This window comes from Anas acuta, chromosome Z, assembly GCF_963932015.1.
Source record: "Anas acuta chromosome Z, bAnaAcu1.1, whole genome shotgun sequence".
In the NCBI taxonomy this organism is placed as follows: Eukaryota; Metazoa; Chordata; class Aves; order Anseriformes; family Anatidae; genus Anas; species Anas acuta.
The window spans coordinates 50,121,882-50,141,575 of NC_089017.1; the positions used below are offsets into that span (position 1 = coordinate 50,121,882).

At 42.2% G+C, this 19,694-nt stretch overlaps 1 protein-coding gene across 1 annotated transcript in view; it reads right to left on the minus strand.

The window, feature by feature from the left end:
• The window catches only part of SHB (SH2 domain containing adaptor protein B), a 78,337-nt gene that overhangs the window by 21,305 nt on the left and 37,338 nt on the right, over positions 1–19,694 (minus strand). The window contains 3 exon segments of the mRNA XM_068666480.1: positions 1,441–1,560; positions 5,810–5,981; positions 15,534–15,749. Of these exon segments, the coding sequence (XP_068522581.1) occupies positions 1,441–1,560; positions 5,810–5,981; positions 15,534–15,749 (508 nt within the window).

The following is a 19,694-nucleotide window of genomic DNA, read 5'->3' on the forward strand; positions in this document are numbered from 1 at the left end:
AACAAACAAAGTAAAGAGAAAGGTGATGTAAAGAAAAGATAACTAAGAATTGCAGCAGATTCACAAGAATTTGCTCTCATCTTTTTCTCTTAAATCTGTGCACTGGTTACATAATAGGAGTCACCATACTAATGCAAGAATTAAGTGATATACTATGGCATGCTTCAAGAACAAAAGCCGTATTTCAAGACTTTCAGAATACAAAGAGGAAAATGTAAGCCTATATATATCTGAAGCATGTGCCATCAAGCCTCCAGTGCTTGCAAGTAACTAGAGAAATATTACATTAGAGAACACACAGATCAAATGTCAAAGGGGTCAACTGCAGCTGAGCCACATTTCTAAAGCAGGTGTGTTCCAGTTCAAGGCAGGACTCTTCAGCACAGAGAGACCACAACACAGGAATTGAGATTTAAAGAAGTTCTACAAAATATATATTTAAACAGAATTTAAAACTACATTAACAGATGTACTTCTACTAAGCCCAAAATGGGGATATAAAACCAATCTGAAATCTACTGTTTAGATCATCTGCATAAAACAGGGTAGGGCAGACGTGGCCCCTTATTTCTGATGAACCTAAGAACATACATAGGTTGGCACCACCTCTGAAAGCGTTACCATCAAGTATTACTTTATCCAAGCAGTAAAATGTGCTTCCAGAACAGCTCTGTGAAGAAACTGTGTAAAAGTCAAACTGTCAGGAGCAGTGCTTGTAAAACATGCTAGGTCTGTTTATTTCCTACTTGGAAGATAGGTTCCATATCAGACTCTATCTTGGAAGAAGGAAAGCAAGGGAACAGTCCTCTTTGCGCTTGTACAGCCAATATGATGGTGAAAGGCCTTCTTGTTCTGCACTGAAAACCTGGGAGCCTGAGAACTTCCTCTGCTGGAAATGCAGATGAGCATACACTGAAGCAAGTATCTGTAATATATTCTGATCAGCCAAGGTAGGTGAGGCAAATAACAGCACTGAGACCGGAACAATGAGCACTTCCCAGTTGTGGAGATCTTCCAGCCTTGATCCTACGTTTTTTACTTTCAAGAATTGTACCAATACCATCCAGCTCTACCACACAAAGTCTTCCTTCCATATGTGAAGCTTCTTTTATAAAAGGAATAAAATCCCTGAACAATGCAGTTGCTAATTCAGCCTGAAGCAGAAGCAGCAGAGCATTTCAAATCGGACCCAGAAAAAAGATCAAGTTTATTTACTTAAACAGACACCACAGGAAGACTAAAAGTCCCTTAACACACCCAAATTTAAGGTCCTAATTCAGTGACTGTAACTATACATCATGGTGGCTGACAGTCTCAAACCTTCTGGGTGCCCTTCTGAGTTGAATTAGCACAGCTACAGAATGAATAATTTTTCTTTTTTGCACCAAAGAAATTATGGCTTATAAATTACAAATATTATGTATACTGGCAAGTACTTACTTCAGTGAAAGAGAATAGTCATGCTTGCTTGTTTGACTGTTTCGTACAAGGTAGCTACACTCTTTACATAGACGTAACAGGTTTTCTGCATCTGTCCGACTGATTGCTCCATGATACCATCTAGGAAAAAAGAAGATATTAATACACATTTTCCAACTCATACTGCTTTCACTACTTTGTTTTTAAGGTATGAATAATGGTTAATACCACACGGATATCTTTAAGATCTCATACATTAGATAAAAAGCATGTTGTTTGCCTTATCTGAGGTTAACATTTCCACTTGGCCTCTCAGATGAAAGAAAAAAATCAGATTAGGACAGCATGTGACAGAACTGGTATACAGTGACTTGCTTGCAGAGCAGCAAGTCATAACCTTTATCTTGCAAGCAGGAGATCCACAATACACACATTTACTTGACTTCAGTCCTTCGACATATCAGTATTTCAATTTATATAGAAAAGAATAAAGAACACACAAAAAAAGCAAACAAAACCATATCAGAAGAATACAGTTTGCAGTGAAAAAGATCACTTAAAAAAAACATTGAGAAAGGAGGAAATTGATAAGAGTGTCTGTTTAATCAACATGAAGATTAACAAAGACTTGTTCTAAACTTGGTTATGACAACTTTGAGTGCTTTTAGTAAATCCTTGGAGAATCTGCATAGTTGATGTGGTCCTTGTATGCAGGGAAGAAAGGGAACGGGGAAAGGAGAGATGTGTCCTTTCCTAAACTGACCAGTGCAAATAAACTTCTCAGTATCTGCTTTTTTGTATTGGCATTCAAAATGCTTTGACCCTTCCCCCAGCCATGTAATGTGCCTGGCCCTGCACAGGGTCAATCACATCTCTGAGGGAGATCTCCCCCTTCCTGCAACTAGAAAATGCACTTTGAAGCACGATATGATACTGCCTAAACGGGATAATACATGCAACAGAAATGCTCTCTGCCTGTCATTACCAGGAACTGACTTGCCATGTGCAAAACAGTTTCCTTCCATTTGTTCTAAATTCATTCATCTGCTTAACGTACTTTAAGAGACACATTCCAACTAAAAGGAAAGTGAATAAAGAGAGAGGCTCTTTTCACAGAAGTCATGCTTTTGACTATCCTGACCCAATGTCAGCTCAGCTGTCAAAGCTAGTGAATGGGCAAAATGAAAGTTGGTGTTCAGAAGAAAAATTCATCCTGTGCCTGGCTACAACTGAAGTCTGCATTAGAGAAAGCTACAAGGAGGGTTTTATTATTGTATATTCAAGACAGACTTGAAAGGGAGACCCTGACAGCTCCATCACATTACAAGTAACACTGACACACAGATGTAGATATTTTCAGGCAACATTCCCTCTGTACCTCATCAGTTACTTAATGCTGAAGAGTACTTCTCAACAAGCAATTTAAAGACTAAGTTAAGGACTAAGCAGTCTTCTGAATGTGAAGAATATGAATACTAAGAGTCAATCAGAAAATGTATCTGAGAGACCCTAAAAACTATTCCTATTGTTTATAAATCATTCTTGTTTTCTTCCTAAATGGCCAAGTAAAACCAAAAGAAAATATGACCTAGCCCAAATCAGGGAGATAAATGGAGTCTGATATTCAGAGGGAAGTACTTCGTACATTCTTTGGGCCTGGTGATCCCTGGTTGGCAGAGAGGTTCATGGAAAAAGAATGCAGAGTTGGTTCCAGGAAACAAAGCCAGCTTTCAAAACAGTCAGAAGAAAAACAGCAAAGTATGAAGACAACTGATGGGAGAACATCTGATTCAGAAACAATGCCTGGAAGCTGTTCTGGCTACAGCTGAGAGTAAACAGCAGTATCGAGAAGTGTAATTGCTTGTGAATCATATGCTCATGTAAATGGGACATTCGGCTTGCTCCTGTTCCAGCTAACTGAGATAAGCATGGTGCTACAATCAGTTTAAAGTTCCTGGCTAATTTGCAGTTTCAACTGTACCGGGGCTGTTTGCCTTGGGTGTGTCTATTTTTTAAATGTCAACATATAGGTATTTGTTCAGAAAGTTCAAAGATTCAAATGTGAATTATGTGATCGCAGAACTGTGAAATAACAACTTGTAAAACACACCAGTGCAAAAGCATGGGACATGACAGCCTGAAGACAAGCGTATCTTCTAAGATATCCCAGAAAGCACAGGCACACAATACAAAACTAGAAGCAAAATTGAAACGGAATCACACACTTTCCAAGACTAATTGAAAGCATCCTGATTGTGTTTTACTGATGTTCTTCCTGACATCTCTTGCTTTGCTTATGATCAGACTTCAGATGCTATGGGGTCACAGCTCCACTGCAAACAGGACAGCTGCATCAGTTTTGCAGTAGGTATGATCAGTTATTACAGCTCACAGGATGCACAGCACTACTCCATTTCTGAATTGGTCAGAGCAAAACAGGAAGTCACCAGACCTTGCATACAAAGCAGGGAGGGATTCACTTTCAATAGAACATACAAAACGGCAGAGCACACTTTCCTTTTTTTCACTGTTACGTGGAGGAAGCAGAACAAATTCATTCAATTCCCCTGTGTCCACGAGTTACTCAGTTTATGGTTACGGACTCCTTAATCACAAGCAACTAGGAGTAATTTGACATATTACACATTGGAATTTCTGCCTGTTTGGGAAGCTTCCGACATATTAGAAATTCACCTGTTAATTTGCATGCTACTTTTCATGTAGATCCTCTCTACAAAAAAAGAGATTCCATTCTTATACAGAAAAGATGGCATGGTGCCATGAAGAAATCTCACACTATTAAAAAAATCAAGCATTTTGAACGATTACGAATAATCAAAGGTACAATAAATCCACTCATTAATTTTCTGATCAGTTACTGTTAACTGGACATTCATTTCAGTTTTGATCCTACAAAATGAAGAATTAAAAATAATATTGTGACTAACACTTGAATAATGAAAGGAAACAAAACCAACTCCGCAGTCTCCATTTCTAAGTTGCAGTTACCCTATAACAGATCTACACAACAAGCCACTTATGAGTCAAAAGTTAATTAACAGATGCTTAACTTTCCATAGTGGCTTAAATGTATTTTTGGGGGGTTATGGTGGGCTGGAACTATTCAAGTCTGAGGGCCAAATTTTGCAGTCTGATGTATAGCCTATAGTTATTTATCTGTAGTATCAGCAAGTGATTTCACAATAGTGGTCACTATTTCCTGTCTTGCACACAAGTCTGCCCTCTGTCAATGAGCAGGTGCCTCAAAGGCTGAGGTTGAGTAGGTGTAACATGATACCACGTGGAAGATAATCTCCTTTTCAATCTTAAGGTTCCAAATACTGCATGTAAAAATAGTACATCAAAGGAAAAAGAACTTCAGGAAACACCTTCTCTCAGACTCAACTGACAGGGGATTCTCTCCGACCAAGGATTTGAAGTGCAAAAGGATTCAGCACTGATCTTACCAATACCAGTACCATTCAGAGATGAAGTATTCTGACAGAGAATACCCTCACACCCAATCCTCTCTCTCCTTTGAGTACAAATTCTCCACCAAACTTAGAATTACAGTGTCTAGAGTGGGACTGCCTGAAGAATTAAAGACAAGTCCCTGACTTTACTGTGTGAATCTGTTGGATGACTCAGTGCTCACAAATATCAATGTACCCTCTGTAAATTGTTCCACACAAAGATTTTTCTTTGTTTTTGGCCCCCTTTCTGAGGCTGCACATCCAGTATGATACAGGACAGTGGGTCACTCCACCACACAAGCCAGTCTGTCCAAACACTTCATAGAAGGGTAAAAATGAGGCAGGACAGAAGCCACCCCTTGTGGATAAGAGATACGGAATATTCCACAGAATTTCTCCAGAACTCGAGTTTGGAGCTGACGAAGCTGATTATAAATACCATCCTCAGCTTTGACAACACAGGATAGAAATAACACTTTTTTTTGTAAAGTTTTGTAACTGGTCTCAGCAGGCTCTCACTAGAGCAGTATTACAGCCAAATACAAGGCATGTCTGAGATACTAGAAAGATGATATGCAGCCATAAAGACACAGAATTCATGCAGCTTTAAAGTACATTTTGGATGTATGTGATACATACCTCCTTTCTCTAATGCAAGGTAATCAACATGGTTATAAGTGAAATAACTGCATGTGATTTAGCAGACAAAATTCACTGTTCCTGAGATGAGAGGTTCCTATTTATATTGTCCCCCCAAAAAGTTATTTACAGTTTGTAGAATTAACGAGGATAGTTTTAAGTGTGCAGTAATGCAGGGGATGCACAGGAAGAGGAGTGGGACAGCAGGATCTAGGACATCTGCTGCTCTTGTAAGTGGGGTGGCAAAGAGCTAGAAAGCAATTGCTGTGCTTACTTACATCTGCTTTTCCAGTGGAACAGTTGGATCTATTCTCTCTCCCAGGATCCCACAAAATTCTGGGCTGCCATGTCTGATGGGTTTAAAGCCTCTTCCAGGTGCTCTTAAATGCCTGCGCTGGTCATTTGAGGGAGAAGGAGATGCTTGTCGTTTCTCACTTCCATTAAATTGGGCTGCAAGATACACAATAATTACTTCTCTAGGCAAGGTTAATAAGGACCAACATAGCTGTAGCATTTAGAGAAGCTTCATACTTCCCTGGGAGAATAAGCATGCATCCACCAACATTAAGATACAGTGGTTTTCCTACCAAGTTAGATGTATCATCTAAAGTGTTTCTAACTATGCAAAATACAGCCCTAAAACTCTTGCCTTTCCATCGGCAAAATCCATACCCTTCTAAATCCCGTTAAAATAGCCCATGCTTATGTTAACAATTGTTCTTTTCTTCTGCAAGAGATGATGCTGTTGAACTATCCCTTGCAGTAATGAAGATAGGCCATGGTGGTTTTAGTCAGGTGGGCAGCTGAGCTCCACCAAAACTGCTCTTTCATTCCCCTACCTCAAAGAAAAAGGGGGAGAAAATATGATACAAAGAGCTCAAGGGTTGAGATAAGGACAGGTAAATCACTCAAGAATTACTGTGATGAGCAAAATAGAGTCAGAGAAGGGAAATTAGTAACATTTATTTCCTTTTACTAGCAAGCTAAAGGAGTGAAAAACAAAGGAAAGAAATTTAAAACACCTTCCCCCCCATCCATACTCTTCTGCCTTTTCTCTCTGAGCAGTGCAGGGGAATGGGGGAATGTGGGTTGTGGTCAGTCTGTAGCACTTCATCTCCACCACTCCTTCTCGGTCCCTCTCTGCCCCTGCTCCACGTGGGCTCCTCTCCACGGGCTGCAGCTCCGGCCCGGGGCCTGCTCCTGCGGGGGCTCTCCATGGGCCGCAGCCTCCTCCAGGCCACATCCACCTGCTCCAGCGGGGGCTCCTCCACCCATGGGGGGGCTGCAGCGTGGAGATCTGCTCCATGGGGGACCCATGGGCTGCAGGGGGACAGCCTGCTCCACCAGGGGCCTCTCCCTGCACAGCCCGCAGGGGAACTGCTGCTGCCTGCCTGCCTGCCTGCAGCACCTCCTGCCCTCCTGCGGCCCTTCTCTTGGGAGCTGCAGGGCTGCTTCTCTCACGCTTTCACAAGCCTCTCTCCCAGCTGCTGTAGCACAGCAGTATTTTTTCCCTTTCTTAACTCTGCTCTCCCAGAGGCCCACCCAGCAGCACTCCCTGCCTCGGCTCTGGCCAGCAGCAGGTCCTTTTTGGAGCCATCTGGAGCTGGCTCTGCTCTGACATGGGGCAGCTGCTGGGCTTTGCTCACAGAGGCAACCTCTGCAGACCCCATGCTACCAAAACCTTGCCACATAAACCCACAACACAAGCTTTCAGTCACCTTCTACAACGAAGCCAACAAGTGAGAACATTGCAAACCCAGCTTGCCTCAGCTTACTTGGATCATCTGAACAGCAATCTCAGTGTACTTCCAGACGGGTAACACCCATCTACCCACATCAGAAATGCTGGCAAACAGTGATCAATTAAAAATGTTTCTACTTATATAACGCAACCACAAGGCTTTTGTCTTGAAAGGCTAGAGTACAAAGTGATGAAAAGGGCAAAGCACACTTTTAAAGTTTCTCTCACAAACTCTGTGATGCCAAGGAAAGCGATATGGCTTGTTAACAAAGCACATACTAACGAGGTCTGCATCCTCATTCCTATAAAAACCACACTTACAGACTCTATATATCTATAACTTCAAAGAATTAAAGAATTGAATCCTGACAGAAACAGTGAAAGGAGCTATCCACACCATCTTCCATATGCTCTCACTGCCCTCTGAGATTTGCTTCTTCATCACGGAGCAACAAACACTCCCAGCTGTGGATGGATTATTGCTTCTAAGGTCATCTAGTGGGGAACAGGCTGAACAAACCTCCCTGTATCAGGAAGCTCAGGAAGCAAATATCACAGTGCACACACAAAGCAGTCAGCTCCTGTATGAATTTCAACAGCAGCATTACAGAAAAATGTTGCAAAAACAATTACAGGGAATCCCTACTAAAGCGGGTTGTAGATCACATGCATTCAAACCTCGACTTGTAACAACACAGCCAGTTAGGCATGTGACTGGCAGTGCTTACTGCTTTAAAGCAACTGTACAACAGGAAGGAGCTGTAATCTTCAAAAAGATTATGCATACAGAATAGAGATGTGTCGGACAAGGAAAATATTCTACAGCACTTTGTTTTGGCTGTTTTTACAAGCTCTCCTCATGACTTAGAACAATTCCAAATTGCTCCTCTTCTCAGAGGCAAAGTAGGCAGGCAGCAATTATTACCAAAATTGGGCAAATGTATTAAATCACATTCTGAAGTATACATGGCAGAAGTATGGTTACATTTTAAAATGCAAATTCATATTGAGCTTTCATTATCCAGTAATGAGGTTGATTAGCATAACAAGGAGAAACATTGCATGTGTGTACTTGCAAGTGACACATATGAACAGCATAGTGGTTTCAACTGTAAGAAAAACACCTGGATACTGTAATTTGGGAACTCTGAATACTTGTGAAGTTAATGTTGTCTGCTACTGACTGAGCAACATCTTTCAGACACCAAAAAAACACATTTTACAAAACAAATGCGAAACTCAGTTCTTACAGTAAACAGTGATATCTTTATGACATGGTGAGGGTTGGAAATAGGATCTGTTCTACAAAAATAGCACAAAGTTACATTTCAAATGCTTTTGAATGTTTTGTTTGTCTGAAAAGCTGAGACACGTCTCTTGGCTCCTGCCCTATTTCTTTTTTTGTGAACTAAATTGGCAGGAAGAAGCAGCCTGAAAGGAATATCCAGGCAGACAAAACTGGCAAGTATGCTATCTAGTCAGGCACTGGCCCATGTGATGCTGTTATAAGGATGGATTTTTAGGGTACTACAAATCCGCTCTTTACCAAAGATGTAGTACATACAGTGAAGGTTCAGAAGTTCAAATCCATGCAGTTGAGAGTGGAAAGTTTCTTATTGCCATGGTATTTCTGTTTATGCTGCTGTTTCTGTTTTGGAACCGACTGCATCCCTGACTCTTCTTCGTTCTCCTCTCCTGCCCTGTAGCTGGTGGCTTTCCCCACTGGGGTGGCATGCCCGAACGACCCTGCTTCCCTAGTCCCTAGTGACCTGGGCACCATCCTTCTGTGCATCAGCAGCTGCACGCAGCATAGGTGGCCAAGTCCAGAACCTGGAGATCCTCCCTCAAGGGCTCTGTGAGCTACACTGAGTAGTAAACGCTACTAGTGGATGGCCCTCTTTGTACTAGAGGAGCACTGATTTTCTTAAGTGATAACTGAGATTGGTTGTGAAGGTTTCACATGCATTTCCTTTACCCAAAGGTTTGCTATGCCCACCAGGAAATGCCTGCTCTCTCTCACACCCCAAGCAGGAGCCAGGGTCAGCTTGAAGTTCCCAAACGGACTCTCTGGTTTTGCTATCTCCTTTTCCAGACAGACTTACGTACCAGAAAGTTACCTTGTTCCTGTTATTTTGCCAAACTCAACTCCTCTGGGCAAACTGGTTTGCCCAGCTCAGCAGGAGGTCTAACAAGACCTGCCCACATCTCATAAAAACCTTCAAAAATGCATTTCAGCTTCAGCCATTATTTCCTTCCTGCTTTCTTCTTTGTACAGCCTCCAACGAAACAAAGCCAAACCTGTTTGTGAAACAACTCAAAACTTCAGATAGGCAAGATGCTGCACTCCAATACAAAGAGACACATCTTTCACCACTGCAATGAACAGCTGAAGTCCCTGAGGAAGGCTATACATAGCCTGCTCTGCAAGCATCAGCACGACACCAGACCCAGCCAGTGCTTGGGAGCTGCAGCAAACACATGCTCTCCCTCAGACAGAGCAGACTTCAGTTTGTGCACCGTTTTGGTCTGGCACATCTCGGACTCCAGGCTGGAGACAGACAGCTCCTATCCATACTTCACCAATAAATCTTGAAACCATGGCAGAGGTACAAAAGTTTTCCTTAAAAGACTTGCATGAGTAGTTGACTCCATGATAATTCTACAGTTTCTTGCCATTTTGGCTTGTTTCCTAAGTCTATCACCTAACAAATCAAAAATGTTTGCTGCATAAAGCTCATTGTGTCTGCACTTCACATCACAGATGCATACTGTTCCCTGTGGATGAACCTCTAAAATAGGAAAGTTTTAGCAGGAGGTGGATTCAGTTGTGAACCTGTAATTTCTTATACCACTTAGACAACATCGTGATCTTCAGAGAAATCCACCTCACTCAAGAAGCGAGCAAAACCCACACAGCTTAACTAGGTACATTACAGAACCACAGTACACATGAAAGTCAGAAAAGCACTTCAAATATCTCAGCAGAGTGTCAGTGCTTCTCCACTGCAAACATGTCATTGTTTCCAACTTCGGAGTCGAATCTCTTCTTCCCTTATTTTAAATATTTATAATTCCAAGCAAGTTAAAGTATAGGAGAGAACCGGTTAGACAGCAGCTTGAATCTATGCTCGCAGCCAGTCCTGATGTGTTGCTTTGTAGCAAATAACCAGGCACCTAAGACATACTCAGTTATAATGAATGACACACCCCATCGCAGAAATCTAATTCATCTAAAAATGTTTACTCTCTTAGCACTGTAAAACAGAACTTTGCATGCTGATGTGAGCCCATAAGGAATTCAACCATATCATAATGCTTTTTAATTAAATTTCCTTTTAGTCTGTTAATTTTGTAAAGCAATGTGTGCTTTCATAAAAGTTAACTACGTAATGCCTTAGAAGAATATTTACACACAGGCCAATCATAAAATCTAATATTGGGTAGATGGTGTCTCGTTAATCTACACTCAAATATATCCTAATTAAAGACTACCTGATGAAGAAAAAAATTGACACAGCTAAGATTATTTTTTTTAATCAACACTCTAGACTATTTCAGCATTTACCCACTAAAGATCAAAAAGTTGAGCGTGAAGATGATTAGAGCACTCAAAGACTTCACAACCGCCAAGTGGTGCACAAGAAGGAATGCGGTAGGAACCAATACATTTATTCTCTGGATTTAATTTAAACTCAGCCTTTCCATTTGATATGCACAATGCATGAAGAGTAAAGTCTGAGATTTCCATATGCACACACATGACTCTTGGGACAATAACTTTTGAAGCCAGTAACCTCACCTCTGTGGCTGCTGTATTACTACTAATTGAGAAATCTGCAAAGTATGATCTCACCGCAGACAGATGTGCCCTGGTTCCACAGAGTTGTACTGTAAATATTTAGCTTGTATCTCAGCATTGCTAAACAATGAAGTTTCTGTTTTAGGTATTTTGCATACTTTGAAAGAAAAATGACCTCTGGGTAGCACACAGTTACCATCCTTGTGCGGGAAGCTCACAGCAACTCTGAAATTATTCTTAGCCTTTGGAATATTATCAAAACTAGTACGTAAAGAAAAACTCTACAAGGTAAAAACTCTGTGCTAGGCTACAACACAGAAAGTAGCTGCAGAGAAATAAATAGCCCTAAAGAATTCCACCTTTAAAGATTTCAGGGTCACATTCAAGCATGCGTTCTTTCCCAATATTATATGCAGTCCAAGGGCTTTATTTACCCTTGCCTTCAAATAAAATATTCTTTGCTCAAAAATAGCTCTCTTCCCAAATTGTCCAAGAACACAGGCAGGAATAGCAGACCATGCATCCAGCCAAACACTGAAGAGAATGGAGAAAAGTATCTGGAGGGCTCTCAGGTAACGCAGCCAGCCAGAATTAACTGCGTTGTTGCTGTTGAAGAGCAAGGAAATCTGTAGTCACTACAGGCATCCCTATAGCACTAGCCGAGCGGGCTAAGAAGGATAGGGATAAAAAAAAAAAATGAAGCACAGCAGTTTCCTTCCCTGTGGGCAGAAATGTACACACAGGTACTAGGGAAGGGTGATAGGGAGCTGGTGTCTGAAGGCAGGAGTTGAGAAGTCCCAAGGAGATGTAAGAAGGTGACACGACAGGACAAGGTGTTAGATAGGAAAAGGATGAATGAGAGACTATGCACAGATGCAGATTGGTGGGAGAAAAGAAAGGAAAAAGCAGGTAATGATGATACCAGAAGCAAAATAAGAAAGAAAGGCAAGGTGCAAACATGGCAGCAAATGGCAGAGGGCCAGAAACCCTCTGGAATGGAGAGCAGAGAAACTCACTGGAAGACAACGCAGAGCAGCTGCAGACCTACTGCAAACTCACTGCTGGTGTCACTCTGCAGCCCCTACTGTGGGCAGCTTGTGGATCCTTCCAGGCAGCAGACACCCTACCTCTAACAGGCTTACTAGGGACTGTGCTGCAGTGCAGCAAGGCTCATCAGCTGGGAGACTGAGGTTGCACATTTGCTTTAGGCACAGACAATGTTACTGCCATCACAGGGACACACAAAAAGACTCAGCTGAGCTGTGACAGTGGTACCTGGAACAGAAAAGGAGTCCCAGAGCCTAAACCCAAAGCAGAAGGTTTTAAACACAGGTGACAGGCTGACTTTCAGCATCTGCAAAAGCATCATAGTGGCACTGGAAATTTAGTGATAGGTGCCTCCTTTGAGTATGGCCCAATTGACTAGCCTATCTTGACACACAGTTGATATCCCAAGCCGTGGCCAGGATCTCCCAGCCAGACAGTCTCCCAACACAATTCTTGCCAGCATTTTAACTGGCTCAGCAAAGGGGATGAGTCAGCTCAGGCAAGCCCGAACTGAAGCCTGCTTCCAACGTGGCAGGGCTCAGCAGCAGAGCCGTATATCCTACTGGAAGCCACATAAACAGGTTAGGCTTTTGTGCTGGAGTTCGTGCTCTTTGGGGAGAGACATTATACCTGCACAGCGTGCAACAGAACTGGATGGTGGCTTAGATCCAGGCTCCAAAGAACCATTAGCATATACTTAATGGCAATTGACTGAGTCTGGAATCCTATAAAGATTATTAACATCTAACATGCCAAAGCAAACCATGCTGCTACAAAGCAGAAATCAAATTTCCCTAGTCTCTTCTCTTCTATAGGAGCCCAAAAAGAAGACAGGGGGTGTTGAGCAGAAGGTTTATTTTTAAGGCAGCTGCTTCAGGCTCATCCAGGTCTCTTGCTCCCAGCCACATTCTCAGGATGGATAATGCAGACATCAGCTTAGGTTGGAAGCAGACATAAAATGAATTGCAACACAAAGACAAATGAAGCTGAGGGGTAGAAATCTCTCTTACAACAAGTCCACACTGCTGTACTACACTGTGCTACAAGAGAAACACATTCGTGTCACCCACATCCACCTACCTATTAGGTGATCAGGCCAGGAACACCCAAGAAGGGCAGTGTCACAACAGACTGTTTACAAAACAGTATCCCTGTAGAACTGTGGAGGGAATGCACTCCCAATTTTCCAGTGTGGCAATATCATGGCATGCAGAACTGCCAAATCGCAGAATAATTAAGTAGAAAGGGATCTTAGGACGTGTCTAGTCCAACCTTGCCAAGGCAGGGTCTGCTACATGATCAGATAAGGTTGTTCAGAGATCTATCTAGTTATCCCTTTTCTCAGGATGAAAATATCTAAAAGATGAAGACTGCAAAATATCCCTTGGCTGTCCTCACAGAGGGAAAAAAAACTTCCCTGTATCACATCAGAACTTGGCCTGATACAACTTATGCCTGTTGTCTCTCACCTTCTGTTAACACACCGCTCATCTGTGAAAAGCCTAGCTCTATCTTCTGGAAGACCTCCTCAGAGGCACTGAAAAGCTGCTATTGGATCCCTCCAAAGCCTTCTCTTCTGCAGGCCAAGCAAGCTCAGTCAGGTCTGTCAGCATCTCCTCATGTGCTGCAGTTTCCTGTCATTTTGGTGCCTGTCTGCTGAAATCAACATTTATTAGCATCCTTCTGGCATCAGAACACTGGACACAACATTCCATGTTTTTTCCCAAAAATGTAAAGGGAAACTTTGCTTGACCTACTGGCTATTCTCCTGTTTACAAAGGCCAGGATGCTGCTGTCCTTCATCACTACCAGGGAGCACTGCCAGCCACGTCTACTCCGCTTTCCCTCAGGACTCCTAGGCCCTTTCCACTGAAGCTGTAACCTGCCAGCCTCGGTCTATATCATCACAAGGAGTTAGTCTGCTCCAGGTGCAGGTCTTTGAATTTGTCCTGGATGGATTTCACAAGCTTGTTGCCAGCCCTTTTCTCCAGCCTGTCCCATACGCTCTGCACAGCAGCTCTTCACCCCTCCACTTGACATCGTTCCAGACCTGATGACGTGCATTCCGTCTCCTCCTCCAGATTATACTGATAAAGATGTTGAACAAGAAGGGTTCCAGAACTAGTCCCATGTGGAATCACACCTGTAAACTGATTCCAGGAAGAGCATGAATCACTAAGCGCTACCCTTTGAGTTCGGTGATCCTGGCATTTTTTCCACTCAGCTAGCAGTCCGCCCATCTAAGCTACAGCATTTCAAACCACAAAACAAGGATGCCACAGCACAACACGTTGAAGGCTGAACTCAATACAGATGACACCTACCGCTCTCCTTCCATCAAGGGATCAAGTAGTTTCAATACAGAAATCAATCAGGCTTGTCAAGCAGGATTTACCCATGGTGAATCCACACTGACCGCTCCTAAGCATTGCTCTTCCATGATTCCTGAGCCACATCTCTCGTCTTTTCTCACACCCACAGTCCTCACCACATATAGCTCTTCCTCCCAAGCCTTCTTGGGAAGCCAAGCTGACCCCTAAGAAGACAAGGGAACAACCCTGCTCCTAGACAGCTTTTAACAGGAACATATAATTGAAGGGGAAATCATAAAGCATGTATGACTAGCATCTCATAGGAGCTTCCTGGAACATGGTCAAACCGTGACTTGGCCAGGCTTTGCTGTAAACACTGAAGCTCTACCAATAAAAGAAGCCCTTGGCCTCTAGAATCACCTCATCAGTGAACGAAGCCCCCTAGCCATTTCTGCGAAGCAGCATCAGGGACTAAGAAGAAGAAAATAACCAACACCAAGCACAGATATTTGCAGAGAGAGCAAGTAGTTTTGTGTGAGGTCTCCCTGACTGACAAGTTCTTATGTGGGAGAAACTCAGCCATACAAAAGTATCGATCTGAAAACAAGTTCTACACATCCACAGGAATGCTCAGGATTGGAATGAAAATGACAAGTGACAAACACCAAGAAACATCACTGAGGAGAAGCGTGTTACCACATGCTGCTTTTTATCCTGCCCCTTTAAAAAGTGGCCCATAAGTTAAGGACCTTGCAAAGCATCACTGTCATCATAGATCCACTCAACAATAAACATTGTCTGCATCATACTCATTAAAATAGGGGTGAGATTAAGGGGTGACAGAAACAGGGGGTTTACTAACATGAACCAAGCGCTGAGATGGTTGACGACAACTCACCTGAAGCAGCAAATCAGTAAGTGCAACGTTCCACATTTCTGCAGCAGGTAAAGACTACCCACAAACGTTTTTGATAGATTTCTCCCCAGCCCCCATTCTCCCCACCCCTCACCCTTCAGAAGTGCAGAAACACTTGACTTCTCCGAAAGGCAGGCATATATGCTGTGAAAAAGAGAATTTTCTGGTCAGAATCTAGGATTCCTACCTGCCAGAGCTGGGATGGTGACTTTATTCCACTCCCATGGCTGATCATACTCATCTGCAGGCCTGTCATCATCCTGTGGCAATTTGCTTTCTCGTAAACGTTGACTCACCACACTTTCAGAATCAGATTCCACACCACTGCCTTCTGGTTCATAGGGCGTGTCATAGAGCTGCATGTTTTTCTGATGGGACTTCGTGCCTTCCTGCTTCTGAAACTCTGTTATCAAGAAAGAAAATTGCATCAATATCACTACCAAATATGCCTTATCACAGTTAATAATTTTAGAGCATTCAAGTTCCATGCACTACTTAATTTCTGTGTAACTGCACAGATGGCAAGCTGCTACAAGACTTCTAAATTCTACTTCTGCATTTGGTTAACTGTCTGCAAGCAAAAGTTTGCTCTAGCTAACAACCAAGGCAGAGTCTCATGCCTCATCAATACACCCTGGTCAAAGAAAGAGCCAGATTAGAGAAAACACACAATAATTATCAGCCTTGTAAAGCATGCTTACAGTCAACTGTGCAAAAATCCCCAAGAATGCTGAAATTTGTGTATGCAGTTAGGTCATCTAGAGATCGTTCAGAAATACAACGCAGATTCAAATACCAACAAAAATGAATTTCAGAGTGTAATTACAAAAGCTGATTAAAAGTTACCTGAGTTACCTCTAGAGAACGCACAACACCAGCAGAAAATGAGCTGGGACAACAGCGAGAACATTAAATGGAAGCAGCGCTGAATGGACCTTATCTCACCTTGTATTAAGGAACACATATTCCTTTAAATTAACACAGACTTTGTCAAAAAGTAATCAGGTTGAAGCTCAACAGAAGGGAACAGTGTGTTGCCATTCTGGTTTCTCTATTCCCTGGACTTTACAAAGCCTTGTCTAGATAAAGCTATGGTCACGTCTGAGGGCATGGCAGAAGACCTCCAGAAGGCCTTCTCCTTGGCCAGAAGGCCTTGGGATTCTGTGAGCTGTTACCTGTGAACCCTGTGTAGAAACAACGTAGAAGAAGGTTGGTAAGCTTCAGTGATGAATTTAATTCCCTCCAACATGCCAGTTCATTCCCATTTTGTCTATGAAAAAAGTCTTAGAAATCTTCAGGCATGTCATTATGCTAAACCATTATCGAGAGTTTTATATGAGCAAGTCAAGACACTTGTGAAGCCTACAAGAGGTGGAAGCAGGGTTGGATGACCCCGGATGAATACAGAGACAGCATCTGATTGCACAAGATCCCAAGCGGCCTTTGGCTTTCCTGTCTGGCGAGGTCACGAAGAAAGTACATCAACAGCAAAGGGAAGGCTAGGAATAATAAGGGCCCACAGCTAAGTGTGTCAGGGTCCCTGCCCTGCTGACACAAGATAAAGAAATAACAGACATACTCAATGGCTTCTTCTCGGTCTTCACTAATAAGATCAGCTCCAGGAACCCCAGACTCCTGAGAACAGAGGGAAAGGCTGGACACCAAGGGAGACTTAGCCTTGGTGGAAGAGGATCAGAATCAGGACCTAAGGGAAGATTTAAACAAACTGGACATACACAGTAGAGATACAGTGCATCTCTACTCAGCACTGGTGAGGCCACACCTGTGTCCAGTTCTGGGCTCCCCAGTGAACGAGAGACATGGACACACTGCAGAGAGTCCGACGTGAGGCCACAACGATGATGAAGGGACTGGAGCACCTCTCCAGTGAGAAAAGGCTAAGAGATTTGGGACTGTTCAGCCGGGAGAAGAGGAAGCATAGAAGGGATCTTATCAATGGTCTTATCAACGTATACAAAGAACTGTTGTTTGAGAGTGAAGATGGAGCCAAACTCTTCTTGGTAGTGCTCAGTGACAGGACAAGAGGCAGCAGGCAGAAATAAAAATACATGAAATTTCATATCAATGCAACCTTTTTTTTTTTTTTTAAACTCTGATAGCAGTCAAACACTGAAACAGGTGGCCTAGAGAGTCTGTGGAGTTTCCATTAATGGTGTTATTAGACACCTGACTAGACATGGTCATGGGCAACCTGTTCTAGCTGACTCTGCTTGAACAGAAAGAAAAGAACCTGAGCAAAAAAAAAAAAAAAAAAACAACCAAGAAACAAGCACACAACAAAACACCTACAAATGATGCAAAGACTTAGAACAGCTCTCCCCATCAGTGTATTAATCAAAAGGTCATTCACCACTTCTTTTATCAGCAAGAACAGTGTATCAGGGCAATTGTTCCAAACTATTTCAAAAGTACAGTGAAGGATCTACACGAAGTCAATGGCCTTGTTGCTTGGAAAAAAAAATAAAATAAGTTTAATGCATTACAAATAAATCTGATGAAACCTACACTAAAGCCAATGATCTAAATACAAGAAGGCAGGTCAGGATGATTCCTAGTTACAAATGATAACCACATCACCACCTTCAAATACAAGGAAAACCTGGGAAAGAGTACCTTAAAGGGTAAGTTATTCGAAAAGACGTGTGCTTTTGACCTGCCAGAAGTAAAACAGTCCTTGTTTCAACTACCCTTCTAAGATAATTTTGCTCAATGACATCATGCTGCACTAAGAAAAATTTCACATTAAGAAAAACACACTGCTGATACTCTCTTGAAATCTCCTGGACATAAGCACTGCGCTGCTTCTAAGCCACAAATGTGGCCTGTGCCTGTCTCTCTTTCTGTACTGTGAAACCAGACAGTGCTATACAAGGAAGAGCATGCTACTGAGGAACAAAGGCATGATTCCACCAAATCAGAGATTTTATATTGATTTTGGAGTGCTAAACACAGTTTATCCGCTGGCTTCTCGTGTGTAAGATTATTTTAATACAGGAGCCTATGCTCAACATTTTTCTTTTACCCACAGAAGTAGAGCATCAGTCTGTACAGAAAAGATGACCTCTTAATAGAAGGTTGTAACCTACTATTTCGTGCCTTGTGGTCAGGGACTACAACTAAAAAACGTCAAATGTTTGATTCTAAAGAAGAAAACTCTCTCTAGAAAAGACCATAACTTCAGGAAATTGAAGAAGTGGAAGAGAGAGTATACATACACACAGATACACAGGCTGACTGACATACATGGTCTTTTTACAGCTTCCTGTAAATTTGCTTGCAAGTCCATCTTTTATGTAATACATTGAAAGCATATTCTTGCAGAACAGTGAAATTTCTGAAGTTAAATAAAAAACAGCTGCTTTCAATAGCAGGCAGCAAAGTTAATACTGTACCGCAAACAATATTAGACACTGATAGCTCAGTGCAGACTTGAATATTTAAGAATGAAGTTTCCATGTAACCTCTAACAATGATAGCTCTGAGTACTAAAACAGTCACTGGACTGACCAGGGAGACCAAAATTGTATTAATTGTACTTTATTTGAAGGCTGACTTTGGGCACGTAAAGGGTCAAGCATATTTTTCCACTGTGAAAGCAGCAATGGCAATGAAAAGTACATTAAGAACACAGTGCGGAAGACTTGTATCTGTTATATGTAACAGTTCTCAGTTATATATGTTATATATAACTGTTCTCAGTTCACATTTTAGTACTTTGAAATCCTGATTTATTAATTTTATCTTTTTATCCTCTTACTGCTGATATTTGGAGCGCTTTTTTATGGAATTATGCTCATTGGTTAATTAGGTTGTAGAAAAAGAAGCAACTGAAATTTTGAAAGAGCCAATTTTGCTAGCGGGCTGGAAGACAGTCACAAGTAATTCTTATTCTGTCAGATTAGCATTATATAACAGAATCAGGCCCCAGGAGCCTGGACACCTTTATAAAACATAGAACCTGACCAGCAAGGTCCAGAAATTGAGACATCTGGAGGACGAGTTCCTGTGATACATGGCTGAACTTCACGTTTTTCTTCCCAGATGGTGAGCAATTCTGACAAAAATGCACGTACAGAAACCTCGAGCACCACTTGACACACAGATAACCTCATGGCAATCTTTCCAGCTGTAAACTTTTTAATAGTCTTAAGTAACCCAACAGCATTACTCACTGGTGCACTGTGTTCCTGAGACGAGCTTGGAGAGAACTGGGGGATATGTTATCAAGAGAACAGCTATGCAGACAAGCAAAATAAATTCTGAAGGCAGTGCTACTTGCTTACAGAAACTGTAAAACAAAACACAGGAGTTCTCCTGCAACAGCTGT